The sequence below is a fragment of the Thunnus maccoyii genome, chromosome 4 (genome assembly GCF_910596095.1).
Source record: "Thunnus maccoyii chromosome 4, fThuMac1.1, whole genome shotgun sequence".
NCBI lineage: Eukaryota > Metazoa > Chordata > Actinopteri > Scombriformes > Scombridae > Thunnus > Thunnus maccoyii.
This window is the reverse complement of record NC_056536.1, coordinates 32,072,456-32,099,543: the sequence shown is the minus strand read 5'-3', so window position 1 is coordinate 32,099,543 and position 27,088 is coordinate 32,072,456. Positions and strand designations below refer to the sequence as shown.

At 41.0% G+C, this 27,088-nt stretch overlaps 2 protein-coding genes and 2 long non-coding RNA genes across 5 annotated transcripts in view; 2 read left to right on the top strand and 2 right to left on the bottom strand.

Moving 5' to 3' along the window:
* Positions 1-3,568: 3,568 nt before the first annotated feature.
* On the bottom strand, positions 3,569-8,760 carry lhfpl4b (LHFPL tetraspan subfamily member 4b). Of its 2 annotated transcripts, none has more exons than XM_042409100.1 (6): positions 8,177-8,760; positions 6,777-6,981; positions 5,804-5,883; positions 4,921-5,068; positions 4,768-4,805; positions 3,569-3,918 (listed from the first exon to the last, which is right to left on the bottom strand). In XM_042409100.1, the coding sequence occupies exons 1-5, from the start codon at positions 8,393-8,395 to the stop codon at positions 4,777-4,779; spliced, it is 681 nt and encodes a 226-aa protein (XP_042265034.1). In that variant the 5' UTR covers positions 8,396-8,760; the 3' UTR covers positions 3,569-3,918; positions 4,768-4,776. The 2 variants fall into 2 exon arrangements, with proteins under 2 accessions (XP_042265034.1, XP_042265033.1); XM_042409099.1 differs by lacking the exon at positions 3,569-3,918 and adding an exon at positions 4,344-4,671.
* A 93-nt stretch (positions 8,761-8,853) lies between these two features.
* Positions 8,854-9,942, top strand: LOC121895689. The gene is made up of 2 exons (XR_006095832.1): positions 8,854-9,339; positions 9,887-9,942. It is a non-coding gene; the product is annotated as an uncharacterized LOC121895689 (long non-coding RNA).
* A 974-nt stretch (positions 9,943-10,916) lies between these two features.
* Positions 10,917-13,229, top strand: LOC121895688. Its single transcript, XR_006095831.1, has 3 exons — positions 10,917-11,499; positions 11,630-11,682; positions 13,051-13,229. It is a non-coding gene; the product is annotated as an uncharacterized LOC121895688 (long non-coding RNA).
* The window catches only part of hdac6 (histone deacetylase 6), a 24,347-nt gene continuing 9,703 nt past the window's right edge, over positions 12,445-27,088 (bottom strand). Inside the window, exons 10-29 of the mRNA XM_042409097.1 lie at positions 26,315-26,383; positions 25,977-26,103; positions 24,942-25,007; positions 24,445-24,504; positions 24,218-24,307; positions 24,000-24,106; positions 23,226-23,293; positions 22,971-23,118; positions 22,767-22,895; positions 22,419-22,587; positions 21,029-21,234; positions 20,747-20,939; positions 20,472-20,621; positions 19,899-20,076; positions 19,685-19,812; positions 19,354-19,569; positions 17,521-17,667; positions 17,285-17,431; positions 15,560-15,688; positions 12,445-13,677 (exon numbers count right to left, since the gene is read on the bottom strand). Coding sequence (XP_042265031.1) covers positions 13,609-13,677; positions 15,560-15,688; positions 17,285-17,431; positions 17,521-17,667; positions 19,354-19,569; positions 19,685-19,812; positions 19,899-20,076; positions 20,472-20,621; positions 20,747-20,939; positions 21,029-21,234; positions 22,419-22,587; positions 22,767-22,895; positions 22,971-23,118; positions 23,226-23,293; positions 24,000-24,106; positions 24,218-24,307; positions 24,445-24,504; positions 24,942-25,007; positions 25,977-26,103; positions 26,315-26,383 — 2,596 coding nt within the window. The 3' untranslated portion in view covers positions 12,445-13,608. The remainder of the gene's footprint in view (positions 13,678-15,559; positions 15,689-17,284; positions 17,432-17,520; positions 17,668-19,353; positions 19,570-19,684; positions 19,813-19,898; positions 20,077-20,471; positions 20,622-20,746; positions 20,940-21,028; positions 21,235-22,418; positions 22,588-22,766; positions 22,896-22,970; positions 23,119-23,225; positions 23,294-23,999; positions 24,107-24,217; positions 24,308-24,444; positions 24,505-24,941; positions 25,008-25,976; positions 26,104-26,314; positions 26,384-27,088) is intronic.

Genomic DNA, 27,088 nt, shown 5'->3' with positions numbered 1-27,088 from the left:
TTGTTTTAATCTGTGACACATCCTGGTCAGCATTTTACAAAACAACAGTTTTATTTCCTTTCTTCATAGCAGCTGTTGATGATTTATTAAATGATCAACAGAGATGTGAAGTTTTCAGGATCTAATGTTACTGTAAAGGGTTAAAACAATCTCACCGCAGAGTCACTGTAATGACTTCCTGTCCATGTTGACCTGAAAGTTAAAGTCATATAGTGCTCAGAAAAAATGCAAATTTGGACATTACAAGAGGACCGGGCAACTCCATCTACTGATGAAGATCATGTGATATGATCAAAAGCCCCAGAATAGCTACTAAATGGACCTTGAGGTGAGACTTTTTTTGACAACTGCTGTTTCAGAGGTGAAAAAATTAACTTTGGCCCTCAACAAATATGAAGCTTAAGAGCTGCATTTTTTTCTCACCTTTATTCTGTAAGGACACACCTGGTCAGGTTCTCTGAGTAGAGAGACCACATCCACCCTACATATTCCATATGTACAGCGACCGACCTCAACAAATGCAGCAGACAGGGATATTCTTTAAGACACATCACCTGTGGTGGCTACGCACTGATTGGCAACACATGATTATGAAAACACCACACATACGTGGCCTCTTCGGTTAACCTTGATTATTTCAGAGCAGTGTGGAGCTGGAGAGAGAGTCGCTCCACTCAGAAAACCTGGGTTACAATTTAACCTTCTGTTCTCTTTTGCGTTGAGACTATCTCTCCACCCTATATATTCCATATGTACAGAGACTCTGTAAGACACACTGCGAGGAAACCAAGCAGACCAGGCTGCACCTACGGGAGCATGAAGCAGCAGAGACGTCACCTCCACCAGTCACCCATGTACTCAAATAAAGGAACTATATACACGATGTACACACCCATGACCTGGGTGCAAAATGCAACCAAGGCTTAGCTGGCCCCACCAGATGCTAGACAATGACATCAATCTAAACCAGGATCCATTCTTGCAAGAGCCAAGGGCCCAGAGGCATGGTAAGTTCAGCTATGTCCTACTGCACAGAGCCAAGCACACAATCAGCAAATGAAGTGCTGACTGTCATGTTCATGCAATAGAACCTGATAAGTGGATGGGGTCGACCAAGAGGCCGCCGCAAGCCATTGCCCTGCCGGTTGCTGCCTCCTGCTCACTCATAAGCTTAGCTAGCAGCGAGGAAACCTGCTGCATCTCAGCAGTACAGTCGAAGCCCCTGATAGACTCTCCCCTGTCTTAACCAGCCGTCCCTGGATGCCACAGCTCCACACATTCTGAGCTGAGCTGGTAACATAACTTAAACATGTAACATCATTGGACCACCTGACAACATAACGTCATCAGGTAACATCAGCTAAACCGGTTGAACCAGGTAACTTCACCTGGCCAAATACCTTCATCCTCCTCAGGTAACCTCATCATCACTTAAACAGGTGACCTCACCTGACCATGTAGCTTTATTTTATCTATGTTATTCTGAAACAGCAGCTGCATGGAGCAGGACTCACCTGGTCAGATAACATCTTCAGCTAAACTATTCACATCACTTAAACTTAAACTTGGTTAACATCCTCTCTGCATTATTTCTCTGAGTTGTTTTTCATGCAGCTGTAACTCTGACATCACATGAGTCACATGACCCAAACAACAGTAGGAGCTGCTTCTCGGTCTCTGACTGGCTGTTGGATGATGAGTCATACAGACTCTTGATGTCACTGTGATGTGTTTTCATCCTTCAGTGTTTCACACAAAACTCTGCATCACTCTGCCCACTTCTGTTTGTCTATAATTTATTCTCACATGTAAAAAAGAAATAAACATTACAATCAAAAACATAAAATACATAAATACTGCTTCTGGCAAACGTTACTGTACAGTCTGAATATACTGAGACACTAACAGACAGATCAGACATGCAGGATACATTCTGTAAGTACAAACACTGTAATCTGCATACAAACATTTTCTACAAAATTGCTATAAATAATCATTTCTTTTGAGGCTCAACTGTACGGAGACACATGAGGGACAATATTATTACACACATGTTCAGCTTCTGTCTTTTTTAACTTAAAAACCACATAAACACATTTCAGTAAATGCCTTCTCGATGGTAACCATAGCAACGTTTTCATTCAACACGAAAACCAAATATCTTTGCTGATGTTTATGTCGATTTTTTTTTTTTGACAGTTTTCTCCACATGGTTTAACTTTTGATGAGCTGAGAAAAACGGACCTGTTTCTCAGATATTCTAATGGAGATCTGAACGGCTTGTTTAGCTTGAAAAGTGGATTTTTCTCCACATAAAGGAACACTTTAGAGATAGGCCTACAGAGATATATGGTTTTTAACTGGATGATGTCATGTGACCTCCCACTATTGAATTTAATTAAATAAATTCAAAAACTTGTAAATGTAAAAGATTTCTAAATACCATACTTGGATAAAATGTTATGTACAGTTATACATGCTCTATGAAAATAAAGTCTTATATAATATAGTAACATTTCTAACAGTTAAACTGAATGTAACAACAGGAAATGACGATCAGTTCAAGGCAACGTCATCTAAAACACAACAAACAGCTGATCTGTTCAGACTGGAAGACGGAAGAAAAGGGTCAAAGGTCATGCTAACAGAGCAGTCTGATGTTTTATTAGATCCTCCTGTTCTTTGTCTTTGTCAGTCTGATCTCAATTTCATCTCTGTATTAGCCTAGCTTAGCACAAATACCACTGTGAGCAGAGGGAAACTGCTAGCCTAGCTTAGCACAAAGACTGGAAGCTTGTTAGTTTTCAATTAATCACCCAATCCATCCTTTCGTCAGCTGGGTTTAATTGACTGAGGCCAGAGGTGAAGACATAGAAGCTAACTCTGAGCCAACTGGACCCGAAGCTAACTCTATGCTAAATGAACCCAGACGCTAACTCGATCTTAAGCTAATTCTAAGTTAAGTGGACCTAAAAGTTAAGAGCATCCTAAGCTAACACCATGCTAATTTGATTCAGAAGCTAACTCTAAGCTAACTGAGCCCAAAGCTAACACTGAGCTAACTTGTCCTAGCCAACAATGTAAACAAACATATTGGGAGATGATGGAGGGTGGATCTAATGCTAACAATTTGTAAAGTTTAAGAAAAAGCTACAAATCGAGTTCACTGGCTTTTAAGCCCTGGTGACTCTCTGATGGACTAATTGCTAGCTAACATGTATTAACAGCAACATGTAGTAGTGGTTTGGTCCCTCTAAAATGATATATTATTATGTATGACATGAATACTGAAGCAGCATGTTACTGTTGTAGCTGCTGGAGGTGGAGCTAGTTTCAACTACTTTATATACAGTTAGCTAGTTTAGTCCAGTGGTTCCCAACCTAGGGGTCGAGCCCCTCCAAAGGGTCAGCAGATAAATCTGAGGGGTCGTGAGATGATTAATGGGAGAGGAAAGAAGAAAAAACAAAGTTCTGATACACAAATCTGTTTTCAGTTTTTGGACTTTTTCTCTAATCTTTGATTTTTGCTGAAATATTGGATCATTTGAACATTTATTGAAATGTGAGAAGTTTAGAGAGAAAATTCACTATTTGGTGGAGCTGTTAACAACTCATAGTCAGAAGACAGAGAACAATATGGTTTACTAAAATCTCAGGAAGTTTCTTTGAGGTTCAGATTTCATGTCAACATGTTTTCCACTATAAACAGATGATTCATAGAACGCGTTGGGTTTCTGTTTGTGGCGTCGCTACAGAGCAGCCATGTTTACGGACAAAGATTTTCCTTATTTCTCATTTCACCTCTGTCCATCCTCTTCTTCCTCTCTTTATACCTGCTCTTCTTTCTTAATTCTCTCTCTCTCACCTTCTTCTTCCTCGTCTTGCACAGTGAGGAGAGAAGGAGGAACGATGCAACTTCTTCTGGTCCGTGTTGACATTTATGGAAGCAAAAAAAGATAATAATAATAATTATAATAATTTGAATTTAATGAGCAACTGAGCAAAAGGTAATTATGAAATTTAGATATTGTTGAAATGTTCTGTCTGAATTGATGTGGTTCCACTAATGAGTTCACGACTCAGAAAAGTCAAGTGTCTGTTGTTTCTGGTCGCTCATCTGAACTTTTTTGGATCACGTGACTGACAGAATCTAATCTGATTGGACAGAGTTCTGATCGATTGATTATTCTCTGCAGTCTAGATGCTCAAATTTGAATTTTGGTGTCTGAATGTCACTTTTCCAATTTGAGCAACTTGTTTTAAATTGACCAGATTTTTTATTCAAGTTTTTAGATTAAATTCAAACAAGTCGAAAAAAGTTTTTTGAATACTGGACACTTGAATTTCCTGTCTGAATGTGTGAAGACAAAAAAAAAAGAAGACAAACTTCTGAGACGTTTTTGAAGTTGCACAACTTGAAATGAGTTTCTGGAAAATTAAACTCACATAAATTCAGACCATTCAGACTAATGGTTCTCTGAGTAATATATACATGTTAATGAATGGAAACATGTGTCCAAACTTTTGACTGGTACATTCAGCTGTGTTTAAATCAATAACACTTCAGTTTCTTATACAGCTAGTCTAATATTACGGCCTTTCTTTGTTTCCATAACATTTGTCTCTTCTGGTGATGATGATGAAGAATAAAGAGATCAGGGAGAAGGAGAACTGTAGAGGAGGAGAAGGAAAAATAAAGAAAGAAAACAAAGTCAAATGTTTGTGTGTAGATGAAAAGAGATGATAGAAGAAGAAGAAGAGACTCACCCGGTGACTCTACGCTGACATCAGCAGACCTGTGGTCACTGCACACAAACACACAGTCTTATGATCAAACTGTTTGAGGAAAGCTTTATCAGTAATGTTCCCCTTCATGCCCCGCCCCCCTCTTGTTACCCCGCCCCCCCCCCCCAGCCTCACCGTCCTTGGCGTCTGGCGGTAGCAGGGCATCCTGCCTGTTGGCCAGGACGAAGGCCAGCGTGGCCAAGATAGCGGCGTCCAACACGCCCAGTATGGCCAGGATGTACGCCCAGTGGACCGAACAGTTACCTGCAGAGAAACTGCCCACCTGCAGAACAATACAGAACCATGTGACCAGTACAGCACCAGCAGTCGTCCTAAATATCAGTGATAGAGGGTAATTAAGATTATTTACTTGAGATACTTGTAGTTTATTTCTATTTTATTCTACTTAGTGCTTCCACTCCACTACATTTCAGAGGAAATTATTGTTCTTTTTACTCCACAACATTTATTTAAGAGCTTTAGTTACTAATAGATTAAATTAACTAACAATATAAATTGTTAAAGGATGGGTTCACAATTTTTCATGTGTGTCTTAAAACAACAGTAACGACTGGTGTAGTAACAGGCAAGAGGACTCAACAGCATGATTCAAAAACAGGAGTCTCGATCAGAAAACAGTCTTTACTTGCACAGTTCAGTACACAGGTAGTTAGTCAGGAGGCAAAATCCAATAAGAAGAATGTAAAGGCAAAGCAAGGATGAAAAATACCAGGAGAGTAACACACTAGAAGAAGACTGGAACGTTAAACACTATATATAATTTATAAAATCTAAAACTGAGAGGCCTTCTAACAGCAAGTCTTTGACTTTATGGAGGACAACAGGATGCAGAGAGGTTGTAGAGTCGGAATCATACTCTGAGTGAAACCCTGTTTTACCTTGAACATCATACAACATCTGTCTTTTATTATGTGAGTTTTTGTGTCTAAGATCTTTTATTTATATACTGCTCAGAGATTTGAGTCCACAGAGACACTCATGCTCATATAAAACTCACCGAGTCTCCACACAGAGCTCTCATCTCTGGACTCTCCCACGAGTCTGGAAACAGAAGACAAGCCAACGCCAGACAGAAACCTGCAGACACGGAGAGAGAAGAGGGAAGGGATGAGGGTCGACTATGATCTACAGTAGAGAGATGAAGCCCCGCCTCCTCCTGCCTCCTCCTGCCTGCTCTGTTTCTGGTCCTCGATGTATTTTCTCTCACCTACATTTTACAGTCCAGTACATGAGAAACAGCAGCACCAGATGTACAACTAGTAATACTGTCAAAAAAAAAAAAAGTACCAGCAGTGCCAGTATTACCAGCAGTACAGACAGAACCAGTGGCACCACCAGTATCAACAGTAGCAGGAGAACGATTAGCATCAGCAGCACCAGTAGCTAATAGAACCAGTGGAACCAGTAACACCAGCGGTACCAGTAGCACCAGTAGTGCCAGTATAACCAGTAGTGCCAGTGGAATTAGTGCTACCAACAGTTCCAGTAGAAGCAGTCACACCAGTAGGGCCATCAGTATCTATAGCTCTAGTAAAACCAATAGAATCAGTGGAACTATAAGTACCAACAATACCAGTAATACCACTAGTACCAGTAAGATCAGTCACTCCAGAAGTACCAGTACTACTAACTGACCTGTAGTGACCTGGTGTCACTAGTGACACTTTACCAGCAGTATATCTAGCACATGCATTACCAGTAGAACCAGTAACTGACCTGCAGTGAGCCGAGTGCCTCTCCCAGTGTCACGTGACTGGTCAGATACTAGCAGTGCCAGTGAACCCAGTAATACCACTAGTACTAGTAATATACGTCACACCAGAAGTATCAGCAGTACTAATAGAACCAGCATTACCAGTTGTACTAGCTGACCTGTAGTGACCTCGTGAACCACTAGTACCACTTAAACAGCAGCACATGCAGCACCAGTAGAACCAGTAAAACCAGTAGAACCAGTGGTATTATCTGACCTGCGGTGAGCTGCAGCCAGGCGCAGATCTTGTAGACGGTGGCGGCGCTGCAGAACCTGAAGAGACAGAGACAGAGGACGCTGGTCCACACCGCCCAGAGAGACACGCCCACCAACACCGCCACAGACTGGAAGGACGGCAGAGGGGACAGACTGGACAGACCGCCACGACAGTCCGGGACGGGCCAGTCCGACTCCAGACACACCTGACAACACACACACAAACAGTCAGGTGTCCATATGAACAGTGAAAGAGGTTTTCCTCGCTGTAATCATTCCTCCTGTTCTTACTGGATATTAAAAGATCCTTCAAATGTGCTTTTTAATGTAAGTTATGGAGGCCAAAATCCAGAGTGTGTCCACACAGTCATTTAAAAGTCTCTGTGAAGCTTCTATTCAGCTTCAGCAGTCTGAGTTAGTCATATCAAGTGGATATCTGACACATTTACAGTCTTTTTAGCATAAAAAAATCCCTCTTTGTGGTGGAAGCATAGTAACAAAAAGAGGGACTTTGGCACTAAAAAGACTGTAACGTTGAAAGATATCTACTTGATTTGACTCATTTGGACATTTTGAAGCTTCATATTAGCTTCAGATAAACTTTTAAATACATTTTTGCACAGAAGGAGGACTGTGATGCTCAAGCAATCTCCTAACTGTTAAGTTGAATGGTATCGGTATCATCTGAACAGTTTATTATCATGAATTATGAAGATATGTATTCAATCTGCTCATTTGAGAAAATGAACACAACTTTAGTTTGTCTTAATTGCTTGAAAAATCCCTAAAGATTGTCTGCCCTATCGTCAATTGTGATTTAACAGATCATTATTAGTATCAAATTTAACTGGAATGTTTCAAATCTGTTGCCCCCTTCATGTTATAGTGGGATATTTTATGATATTACACTTTGTTATTTTGTGTTATTGTTTTTTTCTTTGGAATAACAACAATTGATAACAAAAAAGAAGGAGGACTGTGGATTTTGTCCCTCATCACTTCCATTGTAAGTGCATTATGACCTGTACCCTGTAACGTCATGATGATGATATGCTAACTGCAGGTAGTAAGCTAGTTAACTGGGCATGCTAATATTAGAGCAGATATACACTATTTAATACATTCCTCACACTTTTGCTTTCATGCCTTTGTTATCAAGACTAAAAAAAGAGGCGACCCTCCAAAATTCTTCGTAAACACATAATCTCTCTTTACTACAGCTTCATTAACACTGCTTCAACACATTTACTTTAATTTATTTGGCATTTATTTTGGTACAAATGAGGTAAAAATCCATCTTCACTAGATCAGGAAGCCGAGGAGAACTACAAACACCGACACGCCTGCTGTGATTAGCTATGATCGGACAGGTGCTGTTTGTGGGAGGGGTTTAATGTTCACCTCAAACAGTCCCAGGGTGCCGCTGGGAGGGGCGGGTCCGACCCCCTGGTGGCGGGTGTCTGTGGTGCCCATCCAGGACGGCTGCACCAGTACGACCACCTGGATGATGGCGAAGCAGAGCGTGCACACGGCCCAGAGGACGCCGACCGCCCGGGCGCTGCGGACAAACTCCGTCTGGTAGAGACGAGAGAGGTCGGCGAGGGCGGGAGACACCGACATGACTGCAGAGAGAGAGAGAGAGAGAGTTCAGTCTCTCTTAAAGTGAATTTTAGAAGAAGCAGCACTCTTGAGGAGTTTGTGAGGGACTGGTCACCAGTAGCAATATACTTGAAAGAGGAATAGTCAAGAGTAATGAGTATGGGAGTAACAAATATAACAGTTTAACTACATACAAACTGCATTTTATAAATGCACCAGGTTGTGAATATTTTGCTGATTTTTGTTTGCTTCTTTGTGTTTGTTTTTTCTCTCTTTCTATATTTGTGTTTCCTCTTGTGTCGTGGTTTTTGGTCTTGTCTTAATTGTAGGTCTTAGTATTGTATTATGTTGTTATTGTTGAAAATTCTTTTTTTTTTTTTTAAAGAAAAAAGAAGAAGAAGCAGTTGATCACAACGTCAGATGTGAGCAGGATACATGCGAACAAAGGTTTTCCTCTCACCTGTGACTGAGGTAACGGGAAGACTGGTGGAAAATAATTAAGTACATTTACTCGAGTACTGTATTCAAGTACAATTTTGAGGTACTTGTACTTTACTTTCCATGTATTTCCATGTGATGCTACTGTAACTGACCGCTAATTCCTACCGTCTATAAGTCTGAAGTTGCCTCCTATTTCTAGTTAATTTACATTTGTTGTTTATTTATTCCTTAGTTGTTATTTGATAGTTTTGAATTGAAGCTCTTCCTGCGTAGTAACCTGCATTTCCCGCAAGGTGGCAGACAATCCCCCTGCTGCCCGTGATTAATCGACTAGGTGAACCCGTGTATATTAGATCTACTCACCTGCCGTTTAGCGTTAATTAGCCCGGTGTGCTCAGCAGAGACACATGCAGAGAGAGTTGGAGCGATGTTAATGTTATCCAGACACAAGGAGATGTATCCAGGGTCGAGACGAGAAAAAACTACCTGAAATCTTGGCTAACAGCCTCGGTGAGCGGAATGAAGTATGTGAATCAGTCTTAATTACCTTTACTGCAGGTACCGCAGGGTTGAGATGTTCATTCAAATTGTTTAAAACGTTTTGTTTCGTTTGTTTACGTGATTAGCGTGCAGCGCTATCTTGTTAGATTATTGTTATTCTTATTATTATTATCATTATTATTATTATTATTATTAGAGTAGCAGTGGTTTCGTTCTTTGTGTGAATTTAAATGTGTTTATTTGAGGGTGAAGTTATTTGGAGTTTGATGTATTCAGTACTATAATGTTTATTCACTGCTTGTGTTGGATTAAATGTAAATGCAGTTTAGTCAGCTCTGTATGAGGGTTTGAATTTAGTTTAGTTGAATTTAGAAGATAGTGTTTGCAGTCAGTGTTTATGTTTGCTGACTGGATATTAGTATCAGTAAGATAAGCTGCTGTCAGTCCTAATTTAGTGGCTACTTTTAATAGTTGTTTAATTCATTTTATCGTCTGTGTACTGTATTTTTGACATAAATGACTGTAGATAAGTATGGTTTCTAATTTTTGTATTTTGTATATTTTCTATAGTCTTCATGGTGCATGAGATGATGACTGATGAGAAATAAACGAACTGTGAAGCATCAGCTTGGGGACTCTCTGCTCAACTAAGCCAAAGGCTGTTACAGCTACTTTATACTTCCACTCCACTACATTTCAGAGGGAAATATTGTACTTTCTACTCCACTACATTTATTTGACAGCTTTAGTTACTTTTCAGATGAAGATCTGACACAATAGATAATATAACAAGCTTTTAAAATACAACACATTGTTAAAGATGAAACCAGTGGTTTCCAACCTTTTTGGCTTTTGACGTCTTACAAAAAGCAGTGTGTAGTCGGGGTCACATTTCACATGTCTATGAGTTGTTAACAGCTCCACCAAATAGTGATTTTTTCCCTCTAAACTTCTCACATGCTTTCATTTCAATAAATGTTCAAATGATCCAATATTTCAGCAAAAATCAAAGATTACAGAAAAAGTCCAAAAACTGAAAACAGATTTGTGTATCAGAACTTTGTTTTTTCTTCTTTCCTCTCCCATTAATCATCTCATGACCCCTCAGATTTATCTGCTGACCCTTTGGAGGGGCCCGACCCCCAGGTTGGGAACCACTGGACTAAACTAGCTAACTGTATATAAAGTAGTGTAAACTAGCTCCACCTCCAGCAGCTACAACAGTAACATGCTGCTCTAACACTGATGCTTCACTATTAATAATCTAATGATGTCATATATAATAATATATCAGTCAGAGGGACCAAACCACTACTTTTACTGCAATACTTTAACTACATCAAGCTCATAATACTTATGTACTTTTACTTAGATTTTTCATGCAGGACTTTTACTTGTACTGGAGTATTTTTACATTGCTGTAACTACTTTACATGTGTACATATACAGGAAGCCTATGTGTTGTATTTTAAAAGCTTGTTATATTATCCATTGTGTCAAATCTTCATCTGAAAAGTAACTAAAGCTGTCAAATAAATGTAGTGGAGTAGAAAGTACAATATTTCCCTCTGACATGTAGAAAGTAGCATCACATGGAAATACTCAAGTAAAGTACAAGTACCTCAAAACTACTTCAGTAAATGTACTTAGTTACTTTCCACCACTGAAGATGTGATTTATTTGATGCTCTAATGAATAAAACTCAGTTAAACACAGTTTGAATGTGACGCAGACAGGAAATAACGTGTCGTCTTATTGTTCGATCTTCTTCTATTTGCAATAAAAAAAAACCCATAAACGTCAATCAGAGCGTGACAGCCAATCAGCATCGAGATACAATCAGCAGAAATAAAAACATAAACACGGAGCGCTTCTACTGACTGCGATTACATCATCATCACCATCATCATTATCATCAGTTATTTACTGATAAACGCAGCGTTGAATCTGACCTGTAGGTGATTTTTAAGAGAAATGAGAGTCATCCGGTTAAACACGATCAGCTGACTGAAACTAAAATAAATAAGCAGAAACAAACCTGCAGCTGGAGATACACCTGTCTGTCTGTGAGTCTGTGTCGGTCAGGATGAGAGGATGCAGGCGGAGGAGAGGATGGAGAGAGAGAGAGATGGAGGACCGTCTCCAGCTCTACATGCCCGGATGTTGATCTTCAAATACTGACGGTAACACTGATGTTGATATAAATACACACACACACAATAATAATAACGACTGGATGTTTATATATATAAGGATAAACCGAGGCAGAGTGTGATTTCTGCATTTCTAATAAATTCTGTTTTGCTATTTCAGCTCCGCCACAGCGCCTCCTGCAGGCTGACAGAAGGAACTGCAGCATCTCAGAGGTTCAACATGACGCCCTCTATCTAACCTTACAGCCTCCATTCACTGGAGGAAAAAAAAATAAAAATACGCAGTAAAAATCATTGGGCCAATATAACACCGACGTACCATTTTACAGCCATACTGGGTTAAAGGACAAGTCCATAATTTTCCACATCTGTCTTAAACCAGCAGTCAGGTGTCCATATGAACAGCTGTAATCATTCCTCCTGTTCATACTGGATATTAAAAGATCCTTCAAATATGCTTTCAATGGAAGTGATGGAGGATAAAATCCACAGTGTGTCCACACAGTCATTCAATGCAAAAATGCATTTAAAAGTATAAAAATTATTTATCTACAATGTGAATATTTAATTCTTCAGTAAGAACTTCTATAATGAGAAGTTGTAATTGCAGAAACACTGTTTATAATGAACCAGAGCTGCAGCAGTTAGTTGGTTAAACAATCAGCAGAAAATTATTTTTTATAAGCAAAAAAATACCCAAAATTGCTGGTTTGAGTTTCTCAAATGAAACTATTGCTTTTCTTTGTCATAGATGATAAACTAAATATCTTTGTTTTGGATTATTGATCAGACAAAACAAGACGTCATCTGTGACTCTGGAAAATTAAAACTAATTTCTCTGTTTTCTGAACATTTTATAGACCAAACAGTAAAATGACCTGCAGATTAATTTGATAATGAAAATAATCATTAGCAGCCCCAGAATGAATTATGAATATTATATCACAAACTGTTTATAAGAAGAAGGACGATCGATTCCATACAAACAAACAAATGTTTAATAGTAATAAAACACAGACAGAAAACAGAACAAACGTTTGTTCAGAAACAGAATATTGCACAGCTCACAGGCCTCCTCTTATCGCCACGGTAACGCTGCCTTTTACACAGTGTGTAAATCGAACACACCTCACAGAGAAACTTTTATCCCGACTCACTGCAGAAACGTCTCCACGCCGTCAGCCTCCTGCAGGTGTGACAATCAAACGCACCCGCAGTGTTTCTTTGCTCCTCGCCGCGACGTCACAGGAAACATTTTTAAATCTTTTCTTTCAAAAAAAAAAAAATTTAACTTCAGAGATGAAAGTGGCAGAACTTCGTGGACTTTATGTTGAATTCTTAACATTTTTAACATTTTCAAATTATTTGTCCAAAACTTGCAGTTTAACACAAACTTACTGAGTTTAGTTTTTCTTTTTTTTTTTTGTTTTTTGTTTTTTTTTTTAGCCACAAACTCCAAAATTCTCTTCATCAAATGTTTCTGTCTGTAGTTTCTTAAAATGATCGAAGACATTTGCAGATGCATATGAATATTTCTAACATGTTTCCAGTATTTTACATCAAGTTTTTCTTCTTCTTCAGTTTTCTTCACTCTGCAGTTTGTGGGCGTGTTTCTCTGTGACATCATCACCGCTGTGACATCATCACCGCTGTGACCACTGACTAACTCGCTGTGAAGCAGAACTCTTCTTCTTCTTCTGTTGACAGTATTTAAAGAGTCTTTTCCTGATGTTTCTGATCAGAATTTCTTTTTTCTTTTTTTTTTTAAAATAAAACCGTCCAAAGGCTGCTGGTGATTGGTCACGTTGTCAGGGAATCGAACCGACAACCTGCTGCTGATGATTAGCACCGAGCCGCAGTTAAAAAAAACAAAACAACAAAAAAACAACATAAAAACAATCTTGTATTTTTGTTTTTGCATGGGAGTTTGTTTGTTCTTTTGGCAGTTGTGGGACGCCGTAGTTGTCACTGGATTCAACTACATTTCCAACAAAGCACCACTGCTGCTAGCTGGCTGCAGTATCCATGGCAACACACATGAGTCTAATCACACGCTGCTGAGGGAAGACAGACAGAAAACAAGAGAAAAACAGACAGCTTCTAGGTTTTCACACCATCCTCCTCCTCCTCTTCCTCGTCTCAGCTCCACGGAGGGATCTCCTCTCCGAACTTGGTGAAGTGAGCAGCGTTTTTAGCTTCAAACAGAGTCTGAGACAAGAGAGAAAACACATTTTTACAGTTTCTTACAGTAAAAAGATGAACACGTGTCAATAAACATCAGTTAACAACAGAAACGTTTGTCATGTTGAATGTGATTCCTGTTCAGGATTAAACACATTATTCATTCATTAAAGCAACATTTAGTTTCAACATTGTTGTTCAGGAATAAACGGATGAATGAAATGTTGTGAGGAGCCGCTGCAACATTATTTCCTGTGATTGTAATGTCCATATTCACATGATAACTGTAGCTGACTGTAAGGTGAACTTGCACTCTGCATAAAAACACAACAAGCACAGATAAAAAAAAATGTGTTTTTGTCTGTTAAAACAGTTTCCGTTGCATCATCTCGTCCCTCTGGAGCCGAATCTGATTTACATGTAGCTGAGAAAACAGACGGATTGTAATCAGGTTTGTGATCTGACCGACAGATGCAGTGGATTCAGGAAGTAATCAGACTCCTTCACTTTCTGCACACTTTGTGTTGTAGATTTAAATCTATAAAGAGATAAAATTGCCATTTCTGCCCATTAATCTACTCCATTAATGGCAAAGTGATGTTTTTAGTAGCCCGACTCCAGATATTCTCATCTATATTTATCTTGTTATATACAGTAGGATCACAGGAAAGTGCTCTCAGACTTTTGGACTCTATATATTTTGTTTTTATGGGCCTACATACTAAACAACATTAACAACATTGTTATTGTTACTGCAGAGCAGCCGCCCTGCACTAAACTGATGTAAGTCTACTGATGTGAGTCTCATGTTTTACCTGCGAGACTCGTGTTTTAATGCTGTTGTTCATCGTTTGTGATGTGAAAACATCAGATTTCCAGACATAAAGTGTGCGTCCTGGTGTTAGTTCAGTTAAAAAAATCCAAGCACAGCACAGAGCGTGTCTCCTGATTGGCTGCCGACAGCGCTGTTAAATGAAGACTGATCACACTGGATAGTAGAGATGCTGCTACGCGTCTGTTTAAACAGGAGTTTAGTCGACTGTGCTGCCGGAGCTGAGAGCAGGAAACGGAGCCGTCGCTCTGCGTCATGCTGTCCTCATCCATCATCTCTTTCCATCACTGTTTTATGTGTATTTATGTGATTTAGAGACAATCTGTAAAAGTTTAATGCCTGTCATTCTGTGTTAATCTGTGTATGATGACATGGCTAATAAAGGCAGTGATTCCACTGACATTTGTAACATGACATTCAACTGTCGACTCGGGTTTATCGACTCAGCAGCTTCTATGAGGCAGCCCTAGTTTTTAGAAATATTTGCAAATTTATTATAAATGGAAAACTGAGCCGTCTACACTCAGTAAACTTCCTGAATCCACTGAACGTGACTGAGAGTAAATGAAAGAGTCTTAATCTTAATCCGGCCTGGAGATATAAGAGGAGGACTAGAACAATATTTGGGAAGACGACCGACTCAAGATCCTGGTGAGAGTTTCTGTTGGATGGATATAATACGATATTTTGTGATTCGGAAATATAAACAGCTGGTTCCTCGGGGACAGGATGAATGATGGAGGCAGTCTGACTAGTCTGACAAAGTTCCAGGTCAACAGATGACTCAGGATGCAAATCTCTTTCTAATACTTTTGTCTGTGAGCAAGAAACCGATCACACAGACATGACAAGAAGAAAACCTCCAAACAAAGAACGACTGACTAATTATCATTGAAATAAACAGTTTGGAGAAACTGAGCCTTACTGCAGGACTATGATGTGATAAATATGTTAAAATACTGGACAGAATGGGCTGAAATAACCTGTTCCTGCTCGTTATCGTGTTCTTTTTGCCTGAAAATAATAAAACAGAAAAACATCTGGATTTTATGTGGAGTGCGACAGGCTGGTTGTTACCTGGTTGTGCACGTACGCCTCACACAGGTAACACCACACGGACAGATCACAGAAGCTCAGAACCATCGGATGTTCGGACACCGTGCCGTGAGTCACCATGTGCTCGTTAACGTAACGCCCGCAGAACACCTGAGGACAGGAAACAGGTTACATCATCAACAGGCGACACAATGATGTCATCAGCAAAAAAGTTTCTGCAGGTTCAACATGTAGAATCTAATTTAACATCCGTTTCACCATCAAACTGACCAAAGTGTGAAAGAATGATGACATCACCTACAATTATTTATTATTATAATATCACATTTTACCAGCAAGATTTATAACTATTGTGGCTTCTACGTTTAATGGGAACATGTTCAAAATAGCTGCTCACAGACGCCATGACATGATCAACACGCTGTATGTTGGTTAACTGTTAGTCTGGTCTACAACTGACTTGACTGGTTACTCGTGCTTTGATGATCCACGATGGTTTTTGTGGTCCAGGTGTTTGGATGGGTACTGAGAGATGTTGGGTTAGACCACAAACTGTTTTCACTGACTGTTGTATCATAAATGAAATCAAAATCCCTGAAAAAACATTCCTCAAAATAAACCTTTTCAAAAGAATCAAAACCAGTCAGGGACAAACAAATTCACTGAGTAAAACTAAGATTAAACCAAAAAAAAATAACCAGAACACTCCGTGGCGTCTTCCACAGTCCATCAGTTTCAGCACACCTGCCTTAATTAAGAGGTTCCTGATGTGTGAGGTCAGGTGATGCTGGTTTAACATCAAAAACAACCACTAGGTCAAACTATTTCCTTTGAAATAACTGAAAACAATAGAGCTTTCTAGAAATGGCTCCAACGATAACAATCATTCCTGATGATGTAGTTGATTGAATTAATGCGACCTGATAACCAGCAGAGAATGGATGTTATTAAAAGGACGGGTTCACAGTTGTTCAAGTGTGTGTTAAACCAGCAGTCAGGTGTCCATATGAGCAGTGAAAGAGGTTTTCCTCGCTGTAATCATTCCTCCTGTTCATACTGGATATTAAAAGATCCTTCAAATGTGTTTTCAATGGAAGTGATGGAGGATAAAATCCACAGTGTGTCCACACAGTCATTTAAAAGTTGATGTGAAGCTTCTATGAGGAACATTACGTTTCAGCCCCTGGTAACCATAGCGACAGGAGACAGTAACCCACCCAGTGTACTTCTGTTCTTCTATATTTGTGAGAACCAATTTCAGATCTTGACAGTGAGGACATTTTGGGCGTCCACCATTCTTAGTCGCAGTTTTAATAAAAATAACTTAGATAATAAAGCGTCTTCAATGGAAGTGATGGAGGATAAAATCCACAGTGTGTCCACACAGTCATTTAAAAGTCTCTGTGAAGCTTCTATTCAGCTTCAGCAGTCTGAGTTAGTCATATCAAGTGGATATCTGACACATTTACAGTCTTTTTAGCATCAAATTCCCTCTTTGTGTTTCCTCAGTCAGTGTTTCCCTGTTGAGCTGCAGGTGGAAGTATAGTAACAAAAAGAGGAACTTTGGCACTAAAAAGACTGTAACGTTGAAAGATATCTACTTGATTTGACTCATTTGGACACTGAAGCTTCATATTACTGTCAGAAGGAAATGTTAAACACCTTTTGACAGGAAATTTAAAGGCCTGCAGATACTTTGTCAACAGTCTGAGACACATTATGTCATGAAGAGGTGAGACGGGTCACCTGGTAGCAGGTGAGACAGATCCAGTTCTCAGCCTCAGAGCCGCAGTCCTGACACGACCGGAAGACATCTATACCTGAGGGAGGGAGGGGCTTCACCGCGTCCAGGTGAGGACACCAGGACAGAGGGTCCACCACAAACATGGCGGCCTGAACAGAGACAGACAGACAGACAGGTTAGACAGACAGACAGAATTATTCTCACTGATCAAACTGAATATAAATAAAAATTTTCTGACTCCGTCCATCTGAACTTGACACGTCAGCTCGAAAGCTCCTTGAGGCTTCGACCAACCGCACGCCCCCTCCGCCTCTGGCTCCGCCTCCGCTCCGGCTGCGGCCTCGTTTCCAGCTGCGACAGATTCTGACGCTGCCACGGCAACAGCCTGGAAGATAATAAGACAGAATATTATATATATAAAGTACAACAGACACATGTGACGTGTAAATAATAAAGGTTTCAGGGTCGTTCATGGTTTATGGGGACACATGAACAGAACAGCTGATCATTAATGTAGTTTGATTTGTTTTTATGGATCATATGGTTCATATAAATAAACATTAAATAAGTTAAAACAAGACACAGGATGTTAAACTTCTCAGCTTGTCTCTGCTGCTGCTGAATATAAATCCACAGATCAATAAAGTCTGATCTTGTCTCGTTAAATTCTTTGTTTAAAATGTGATGAATGTAACGTTTATATATCATATAATTTAAGTTATGATGTCATTTTCTGGAGGAAAGTTTGCTGCCACGAGTCTTCAGAGCGTCACCTGGTTTTTCTCTTTTCTGTAGAAGGTTGTTTAATGTTCTTGTTCTTCTTCATTAGTTACCTTCTTACAATACAAGTAAACAAGCTAACGGGGCTACTGAGAAGTCGCCTGATGATGCCTTCGGTCCATGGAGTCTCCCACGTTTGAAGAGATGTCGGCTGAACCTGAAGCAGCTGTTTGTTTTGTACACAGATCGGCTTTTATCGTCATGTCATACAGAGGATGTGACATCATCACGTTCATATGACGTCAGACTAAACGTTCCGGGTGAAGACTGGCTTGTCGAATATTGCGAAACAGTCATTTCTCAGTTGTTGTTTCATATTTGAAGCTGCACTCCAACCATAGACTGTAAAAACTATGGACGTGGTCACCGTGATGTCACTCGTTGGTTTGTCGTTCTGAAGCCTTGAGTGTAGCGATTAGACCATCGCCGTCTTGGATTTGGCCGTCGCTATGTTTGATTTTTGGAGCCAGAAGTGACCATATTTGGACGAGAGGGTGTGGCTGACCATAGCGCTAGCTGCTAGCTTGGTTAGCACGATGCATTACAAGCCAGTGTAGGCGTACACCTGAACGTTGTCCAGCTCCAAACAAAATGAGTGTTTTTGGTTCCGTTATCCTGATCTGTACGACGTTAACGTGAGAGGTATTTGGTAAAATATTTTTAAAATGATTTTGAGATTTTAAATTGTAACGTCAGAAAAAAAAAAGATTCATAACATCCTACTTCCCATGTCTTAGCATTTTTAAGACTTTGGAGTGATTTATTTTAGACATTTTAATACCAATTAAGGCCTTATTTTTAGATTCATGAATTCAATGCCTTTTAAGACTTTTCAAGGATCTGCGGGAACCCTGGAACTGAAAACACGCTGTGAAATAGCAGCAGCTAAACCCATACGCAATGGTTGCGTAAGCAACGTTGACACCGTGGTGGCGACATTGGAATCACAACATAGCCACGCCCTAAAGCATACGCTGCTTTATCGTCTATTTTACTCTAAATGGGACCATAATTTACAAAATGAACATCATGCTGTATTGAAGAAGACTTGAAACTAGCGATTGAGACCATGAACAGTTTACTGAGGTAATAAATGAAGAGAGAAGTGGGGTCTTTTCGCAGCCAGTGGAGTCGCCCCCTGCTGGCCGTTAGAGAGAATGCAGGTTTTTGGCACTTCTGCTTTGGCCTCATTTTTCAGCCACTTAAGTCCAACCAGAGTGCAAAGGATTGTGGGAAATACAGGTGTAGGGACATCCAACACTGAGTAACAGCCATCAGACTGACTGCTCACCTGAGGCTGCACGCTCTCTGCTGATTGGTTCTGCTCAGGCGTCACCTCACTTGACTCCGCCTTCACTTCAGCATTGCAGACGACCTTCTCTTCGCTGAGGCGGGTCTTCGGCCTGGCCCCGCCCACCGGGGTAGACGTAGCGGGATGATTGGACGAGGTGTGACTGATGTCCAAACCGGCCAATCCCTGAGTGAGCTGGTCCAGGCTGTGGTCCGCCTGATTGGACGAAAAAAGGAGACACAATTAAAGAGGCCTTACTGTATTTATGTAATCTGATTTCAGTTATTCTGGTTCAAGAAGTTAAAGTGACAGTTGGTGTTACTGTTGTGACCTCCTGTCCTGAAGGGGGCAGCGGTGGTTTGTCTGTGCTGCTCTGGTCTGACTTCCTGCCTTTTCCTTTAGAACTACGTTTCCCACGATGCTTCAGGGACGGCAGGGAAGCCCGGACGGATTCTGGGACTGAGAGAAAGATCAGGAAGTTACTCAAATAAAATCTAATAAAATAAAAAGACAATAATATAATACAAATAAAATCCTGTACTGACTGCGTATCCTCAGTGACCTCCAGTAGGGGGTGTGGTGTCGGATGACCTCGTTGATCGCGGCCACGGCGCTGTGGTGAGGAGGGGGGAGGGGTGTCACCAGGGAGGGAGGGGGGTCGCCGAGCAACACACTGGTGCACATCGCCATGGAGTCAGAGATGGAGGACAAGTTGTAACCTCCCTGCAGAAAGAGAGCGAGAGACCACTTCACTTTAGGGCTGAAACTAATGATTTCCTTCATTATCGATTAATCTGTCAATTATTTTCTTGATTAATCTGTCCATAAAATGTGACAATTGTCAATCACTATTTCCCAAAAGCCAAGATGACGTCCTCAAATGTCTTGTTTTGTCCACAACCCAAAAGATATTCAGTTTACTGTCATAGAAGACTAAAGAAACCAGAAAATATTCACATTTGAGAAGCTGGAATCAGAGAATTTAAACATTTTTTTCTTAAAGAGCGACTCCAAACAATTAATCAATTATCAAAATAGTAGTTGATTAATTTAACAGCTGACAATTAATCCATTAATCATTGCAAGTTTAATTTATTTCACTTCACATCGCTACTCACCTCCAGTATAAGTAGGACCCGCCCCCCGGCCAGTGACATCAGCATGTTTGTGAGGTGGGCGTATCCCTCCGGGGTCACATGATATCCACCCAGCGGATCCCCCCGCGCCGCATCGAATCCGGCCGACACCAGAACCAACCCGGGGTTAAACTACAGAGAGAGGACCGACCGATCACATGACTCAGTCACTTACAGTCAATGAAGCGTGTGTGTGTGTGTGTGTGTGTGTGTGTGTGTGTGTGTGTGTGTGTGTGTGTGTGTGTGTGTGTTGCTACCTCAGTGGCGATCGGCATGACGACGTGTTGGAAGGCAGCGAGGTAGTCAGAGTCGCCCATCCGCCCGCCACTCCACGCTACATTGACGTTGAACCCCGCCCCCTTTGCCACGCCCACCCTGTCAGGAGCGGCGTCCTCTGAAGACGGAAAGAACATCCCGTTGTCATAGCGATGGAGGGAGACGTAGAGGACGCTAGAGACAGAGAAATGACGATGCATCACTTCACATCATTTCACTAAAAAAAACATCTTTCTTCATTCGGTTCAGTCTTCTCTCCTCACCTGTCGTCGTCCTCGAACATGTGCTGCGTCCCGTTGCCGTGGTGAACGTCCCAGTCCAGGATGAGGACTCGCAGCGGTGGATGACGGGACATTTTCTGGGCGTAGCGGGCAGCGAGCGCCGCCGTGTTGAAGAAACAGAAACCACAAGGAGAGTCTCTCTCTGCGTGATGACCAGGAGGACGAACGATCGCCACGCCGTTATTCACCTGGAGAGACACACACACACACACACACACACACACACACACAGTTCAACTCGTACATTTTTATTTTCAATTATTTGTTTTCAACAGTTTTTGTGTCATTATACTGAACGACGCTACGTTGTAATCTAAAGACTGTTTCTTGTGTTTCAGCTCTGTGATGTAACGTTAGCGGAGAACATAACAGAATCTGAAGCTCTGTGATTGGATGTTTGTTGCCAAGATGCATCTTGGGAGTCCTAATTGACTCCTCTCCTTTAGAGCTGCAAAGTTTAGTTGATTAATTGATTAGTTGCCAACTATTTTGATAATCGATTAATTGTTTTGAGTCGTTTTTTTAAGAGGAAAATGTCCAAATTCTCTGATTCCAGCTTCTCAAAAATGTGAATATTTTCTGGTTTCTTTCGTTGTCTATGACAGTAAACTGAATATCTTTAAGTTGTGGACAAAACAAGACATTTGAGGACGTCATCTTGTACTTTGGGAAACAGTGATCAACATTTTTCACCGTTTTCTAGCATTTTATGGACCAAACGACTAATCAATGAATTGAGGAAATAATTATTTTTTATGTCTTCAGGCTTATAGCTTTGACTTTTTATCTATTTTTATTTGTTTGTTTATTTAACAGGACAGATGTTACAGAGTCGCCCTAAAAACAGAATATGAAAATGAGATAGAAATTACAAAGTTACTGAGGTCGTTTATAAGCCTGCGGAACAATTAATAAAATGAAGAAAGAAGAACATCTATAATATTAATAAAAACCAACATGCAACACAGAGACTCATGATACAAGATATGCAAGACAATAAATACATGAACATATTAATGTTCATAGAGAAGTAGATTGAATAAAACCACACTGAGCTGCGTTGTTAGACACTAACTAGAACATGCAAAGCAGAAGCACAGATACAAAAAGCATGCAAAATATGTAAAATACATAAATTAGTCTGACACAATAAAAGCAAAACCACAATAAGACATGAAGGCAGACTGGCAACAACAAGATAGCGACAGGTGACAGTAGACAGTCAACACGGTTGTTCATCTTATATCTTACGTACTGATGATTCAACCAGGAGAGTTTCATATCCATCAGAAACTGTCAGCCACCTACACTGTGTATGACTCACACCTGACCTGTGTGTGCGTGTGTGTGTGTGTGTGTGCGTGCGCTCTACCTGTCCTGTCAGTATCGTCTCCACAGCGTTGAAGCAGCTTCCAGCAGCCAGCAGAGCGCACTGGAAGCTCTGGTTGTTGATGTAGATGGAGTTGAACTCGTTTCCCAGTTTGTTCAGATCTCTGGGCTTCATCACCGCTGTGCCTTTCATTTGCTCGATGTGCTGCACGCTGCGTACACACACACACACACACACACACACACACGCACACACACACACACACACACACACACACACACACACACACACACACACACACACACACCCAGTTTGGTTAGTATGATGTTCTTCAGCTGCATTTCCATGTTTTATGTCTGCCTTTACATATGATTGTGTGTGTGTGTATACCTGTGACACATGGCGAGTTCCTCCTCGGTTGCCGAGCGAGCTGGTATGCGTTGGCAACGGTCAACCAATCCCAGCTGCTGATGTTTGGAGAAGATCTTGAAGATTCTCTGCGGCTGCTCGGGATGATGTCTGCACACAGACGTTTGTGTCATTTACGTGATTTTATCTTGTGAACATAGAAGAGCTGAGACGACGACAACACACCTGTCCCACATGTTCAGATGCTCCATCATCCTCTCGTCGTACACCAGGCCTGTCGTCGTGGCAACAGAGAGGGCGGGGCTGGTCTTCTGTGTGCTCTCCTCGTTGGCTGTTGCTCTGATGACGCTCGCCTCTGCCAACGGGGCGCCTTCTGTACAGGAAACAGGAAGAGAAGAAGAAGGAAATGACGTCATCACAACATGACATCATACAGAGAGAGTAAGTTTGTGTTTGTGTGTGTGTGTGTGTGTGTCCTACCCAGGACTTGCAGAGAGGCCCAGTGTGGATAGAGAGCTGAGACAGTCTGAGAGATGGACTGCAGAGCACTGAGAGAGAGACAGAGAGGTGATTATAATCAAACAGCATCGTTATTGAACTCTTTACTCAGACATGAGAGTGATATTCATCATCTGAGAGCTTTCAAACCTCTAGTGTGTTTGTTCTGAATCAGAGAATGAGATCAGTTCCTTTTTACGCAGGAAAAAAATCCAAGCAAACTAAAATGCATCATTAAACATTGTGAGAACGTTCTCTCCTCTCATTGGTCAGATGTGGAACATAAACACAGAAAGACGCTCCTGAAGAAGCTCTTATCTGGCCAAATATCGAGAACATCATTCATTCTCTGGCTAGCTGTTAGCAGCTGTTAGCTCAAACCAACAGTATCAGATCAAAACAACAACAGAAGGATTGAAAACGTTTCAGACCGCCCCCTTAAACAACAAAGATTAAGAAACTTTTCTGTTTGTTGCTCCAGTTCTTTGATACTGAAGAAAACTTCAAAATGTGATGATTCTCAGGCAGGTTCTGAGGTCATAGGGAGCGTCTTTTTCTATGATTTCTGTTTCATGTCTGTGTTCAGATTTGACTGAGTTACAACTCAGAGAAGAAGAAGGAGAAGTTTAGATGCAACTCCCCTGAGGAGGTGCCTCACAGTTTGAAAACCTCTGCTCTAAAGGACGTACATGTAGGAGTATCAGGTGACTCGGTGACTGACCAATCAGCAGAGACATCAGTGTGTGTGTCAGGTACCTGTCAGACGGAGCGGTGGGCGGATTCAGTGGTGGACAGGCTCCTCCGAGCAGAGCTCTGACGCAGGCTGCAGCGCCCTCTGCTGTCGACTGCAGGTTATAACCTCCCTGCACACACACACACACACACACATTAGTAGAGATGAGATGTGTGTGTGTGTGTGTGTGTGTGTGTGTAATGTGTGATGTAATCTGGTGATGTGTAACTGAGTGTTTTACCTCCAGAGCGAGAACGAGTCGACCTTCAGCCAAACTCATCAACATGTGAGTCAGAACATGGAAACACTGAGGACTGACACACATCTCACCCTAAACACACACACACACACACACACACACACACACACACACACACACACACACACACACACACACACACAGAAAGTTAATTTAAATCCGTTAAAGAAACAATCCCGTCACTGATCTCAGGTCTGTGGTGTTTTTACCTTCTCATCTCCGACTGCAGCATCAAACCCAGCAGAGACCAGAACCAGCTGAGGCTGAAACTGAACACACACACACACACACACACACACACACACACACACACCTCATTATTCATATTATATATATATATATGTAAATATACATCACTCATTTATTGTATTTATCTACAATTATCTAACATTACAGACAAATACACAGGCAGTTATTTAGACTGAAACATCTCTTTTATTTTAACAGGACAAAAATTCTTCATTTTTTCTGACTTCAAAGACCTTCTGGTCTGTTTGTGTTTGTGCAGTTTGTGTGTTTATGCAGATAGTCACTGTGGTTCAGGAGCTACAGACAGTCTTTGCTCCAAAATAAGTGCAGAGTGAATGAGGTTAAAGGTTAGAAATAAGGGTCAAGGTTACGGTCTAAGGAATGCTTTATGTCAAGGAGGGTGTAAACGTGTGTGTGTGGGTGTGTGCGTGTGTGTGTGTGTGTGTGTGTGTGTTACCTCGTGGGCGACAGGCAGCAGCAGTTGTTGGAAAGCTGCGATATAATCAGCGTCAGTCATCCCCGTCTGAATAAAACAAAGACATAAAAAAACAGCTCAGAGTTTGAAAGTCTTGGAGGAAGTGATGTTGATGTTTCTCCAGACTTTTACTTTGACGGGTCTTTGAAGATGAAAGTGAATTAAATTCAACTAAATTTGCAAGTAAAAAAGTTACTGAAACTCAAACATGTTTAATCATCTTTGATGGCAGAGACATGACAGCTTTTAGCGTCAGAGCTTAATGAATCCAGGTGTTTTGCCGACTGGGATTTCTTAGTTTCATTTAGTCTATTTTTGTTTTATTTAATTGTATTATTTATTACTGCTGTAACACTGGAGTACAGGTGTGAAGTGGGAGGAGTTACTGCAGTTAAAGTCTCGGTTCTCTCTTCTACAGTTTGGATCAACATGAAACTCTACTGGTTGAATCATCAGAATAAAAGATGAACAACTGTGTTAGAAAATATCTGGTTCAAAACTACAAGCCTAAAAAAACTAGAGGAGAGGAGTTAACTACGACTCCCATGGTGCATTTCTGCAACAAATATCCAACCACAGGATTTAAAATTCGGCCACATGCTCCGCTGACAGCGAGCTTCTGGTGTCGGAAAAAACACAACTTTAAACTTTTGTTTACAACTTTAACGACAGAGTTTTGAATCCATTACGCCTCTGATTCCCACCTCTGACGGCAGCTGAGGCTGATGGGTAATGTAGTATTTTTTTAGCCGTCCGCCAAAAAAAATCTGATTTCTCAGAAACAAAGTTAAAATAATTTAAAATGATGTCAGAACATAAACATACATGATGGTTAAATCACCCAGAGAGTCCTGAGTTTCTATGTTCAGTAATATTTAGGAGACACTTCACAATCTACTCCTTTAGGATTAATAAAATACTCTCTCTCTCTGAAGGAGGAGGAGGAGGAGGAGGAGGAGGAGGAGGAGAAGCAGGAGGAGGAGAAGCAGGAGGAGGAGGGATTAGATGAAGACTCACCTTGTTCCAGGGCAGGTTGATGTTTCGTCCTTCAGCTCGTCCGCTGCCGACAAACTGACAGTCAGACTCTGGCAGGTGAGGCCAGAAAGATCCCTGCTCGAACCTGTGGACACTGAAGTACAGCACACTACAACACATACACACACACACACACACACACACACACACACACACACACACACACACACAGACACACAGACACACAGACACACAGACACACACACACACACACACACACACACACACACACACACAGACAAATGTGTTTTAACTCCACTGAGTTGAGTTGTGTTTGAGCTCAGAGTTTGTAACCGTGATGGAGGAGGAGGAGGAGTCACCTGGGGTCTTCCTGGAACAGATACTGGATGCCCTGACCATGATGAACGTCCCAGTCCACTATCAACACCCTGACACACACACACACACACACACACACACACACACACACACACACACACACACACACACACAGAAAACAGAGACATTACATCATTCTGTCTTGTCGTGGAAGGAAAAACTAAACACTGCTGTGAGCAGATGAACAGACTGTTGACATGTATCAGCACACAGAGAAGCTGCATTAATTTACATTAATTGAAATATAATCCAATACATTAAATTAGTCTGACGTGGACCTTCACAATGAAAGCAGTGAGGAGTTTCTTAGTTATGTTTATCCACCAATCAGCAGCTACCACATCTTGAGGCTGAAGCACCTTTAAGTGTCCCAGACGGCCGCTAGCTGCTCCGACTGACTCCCATTAAAAAAGTCTCAACTTCTCTCTAGAAACACTAAATCAATAATTGTTTTCAACGAGTCATTCTGGTCTCAATCTCTAAATTCAGGCCCTCTAATAAGTGTGCTGCTGGTCATTCTGGAAATGATCGCTCAGTTAATTAGATTTGAAGACTTATTATTAGTAGCTTTGATGTCTGCCGTGTGGGCGTTGATTGACAGCTGCCAGTGAAACCATTAGATGATGATGTCACACCTGGCTACATCCATCTTTATATACCGTCTGATACCCACTGAATGATTTCCTCTACTGAACAGACCGTCAGCCAATCAGAGCAGAGTACACACCACACACTGAGAGAGTCCTGTTTGATTA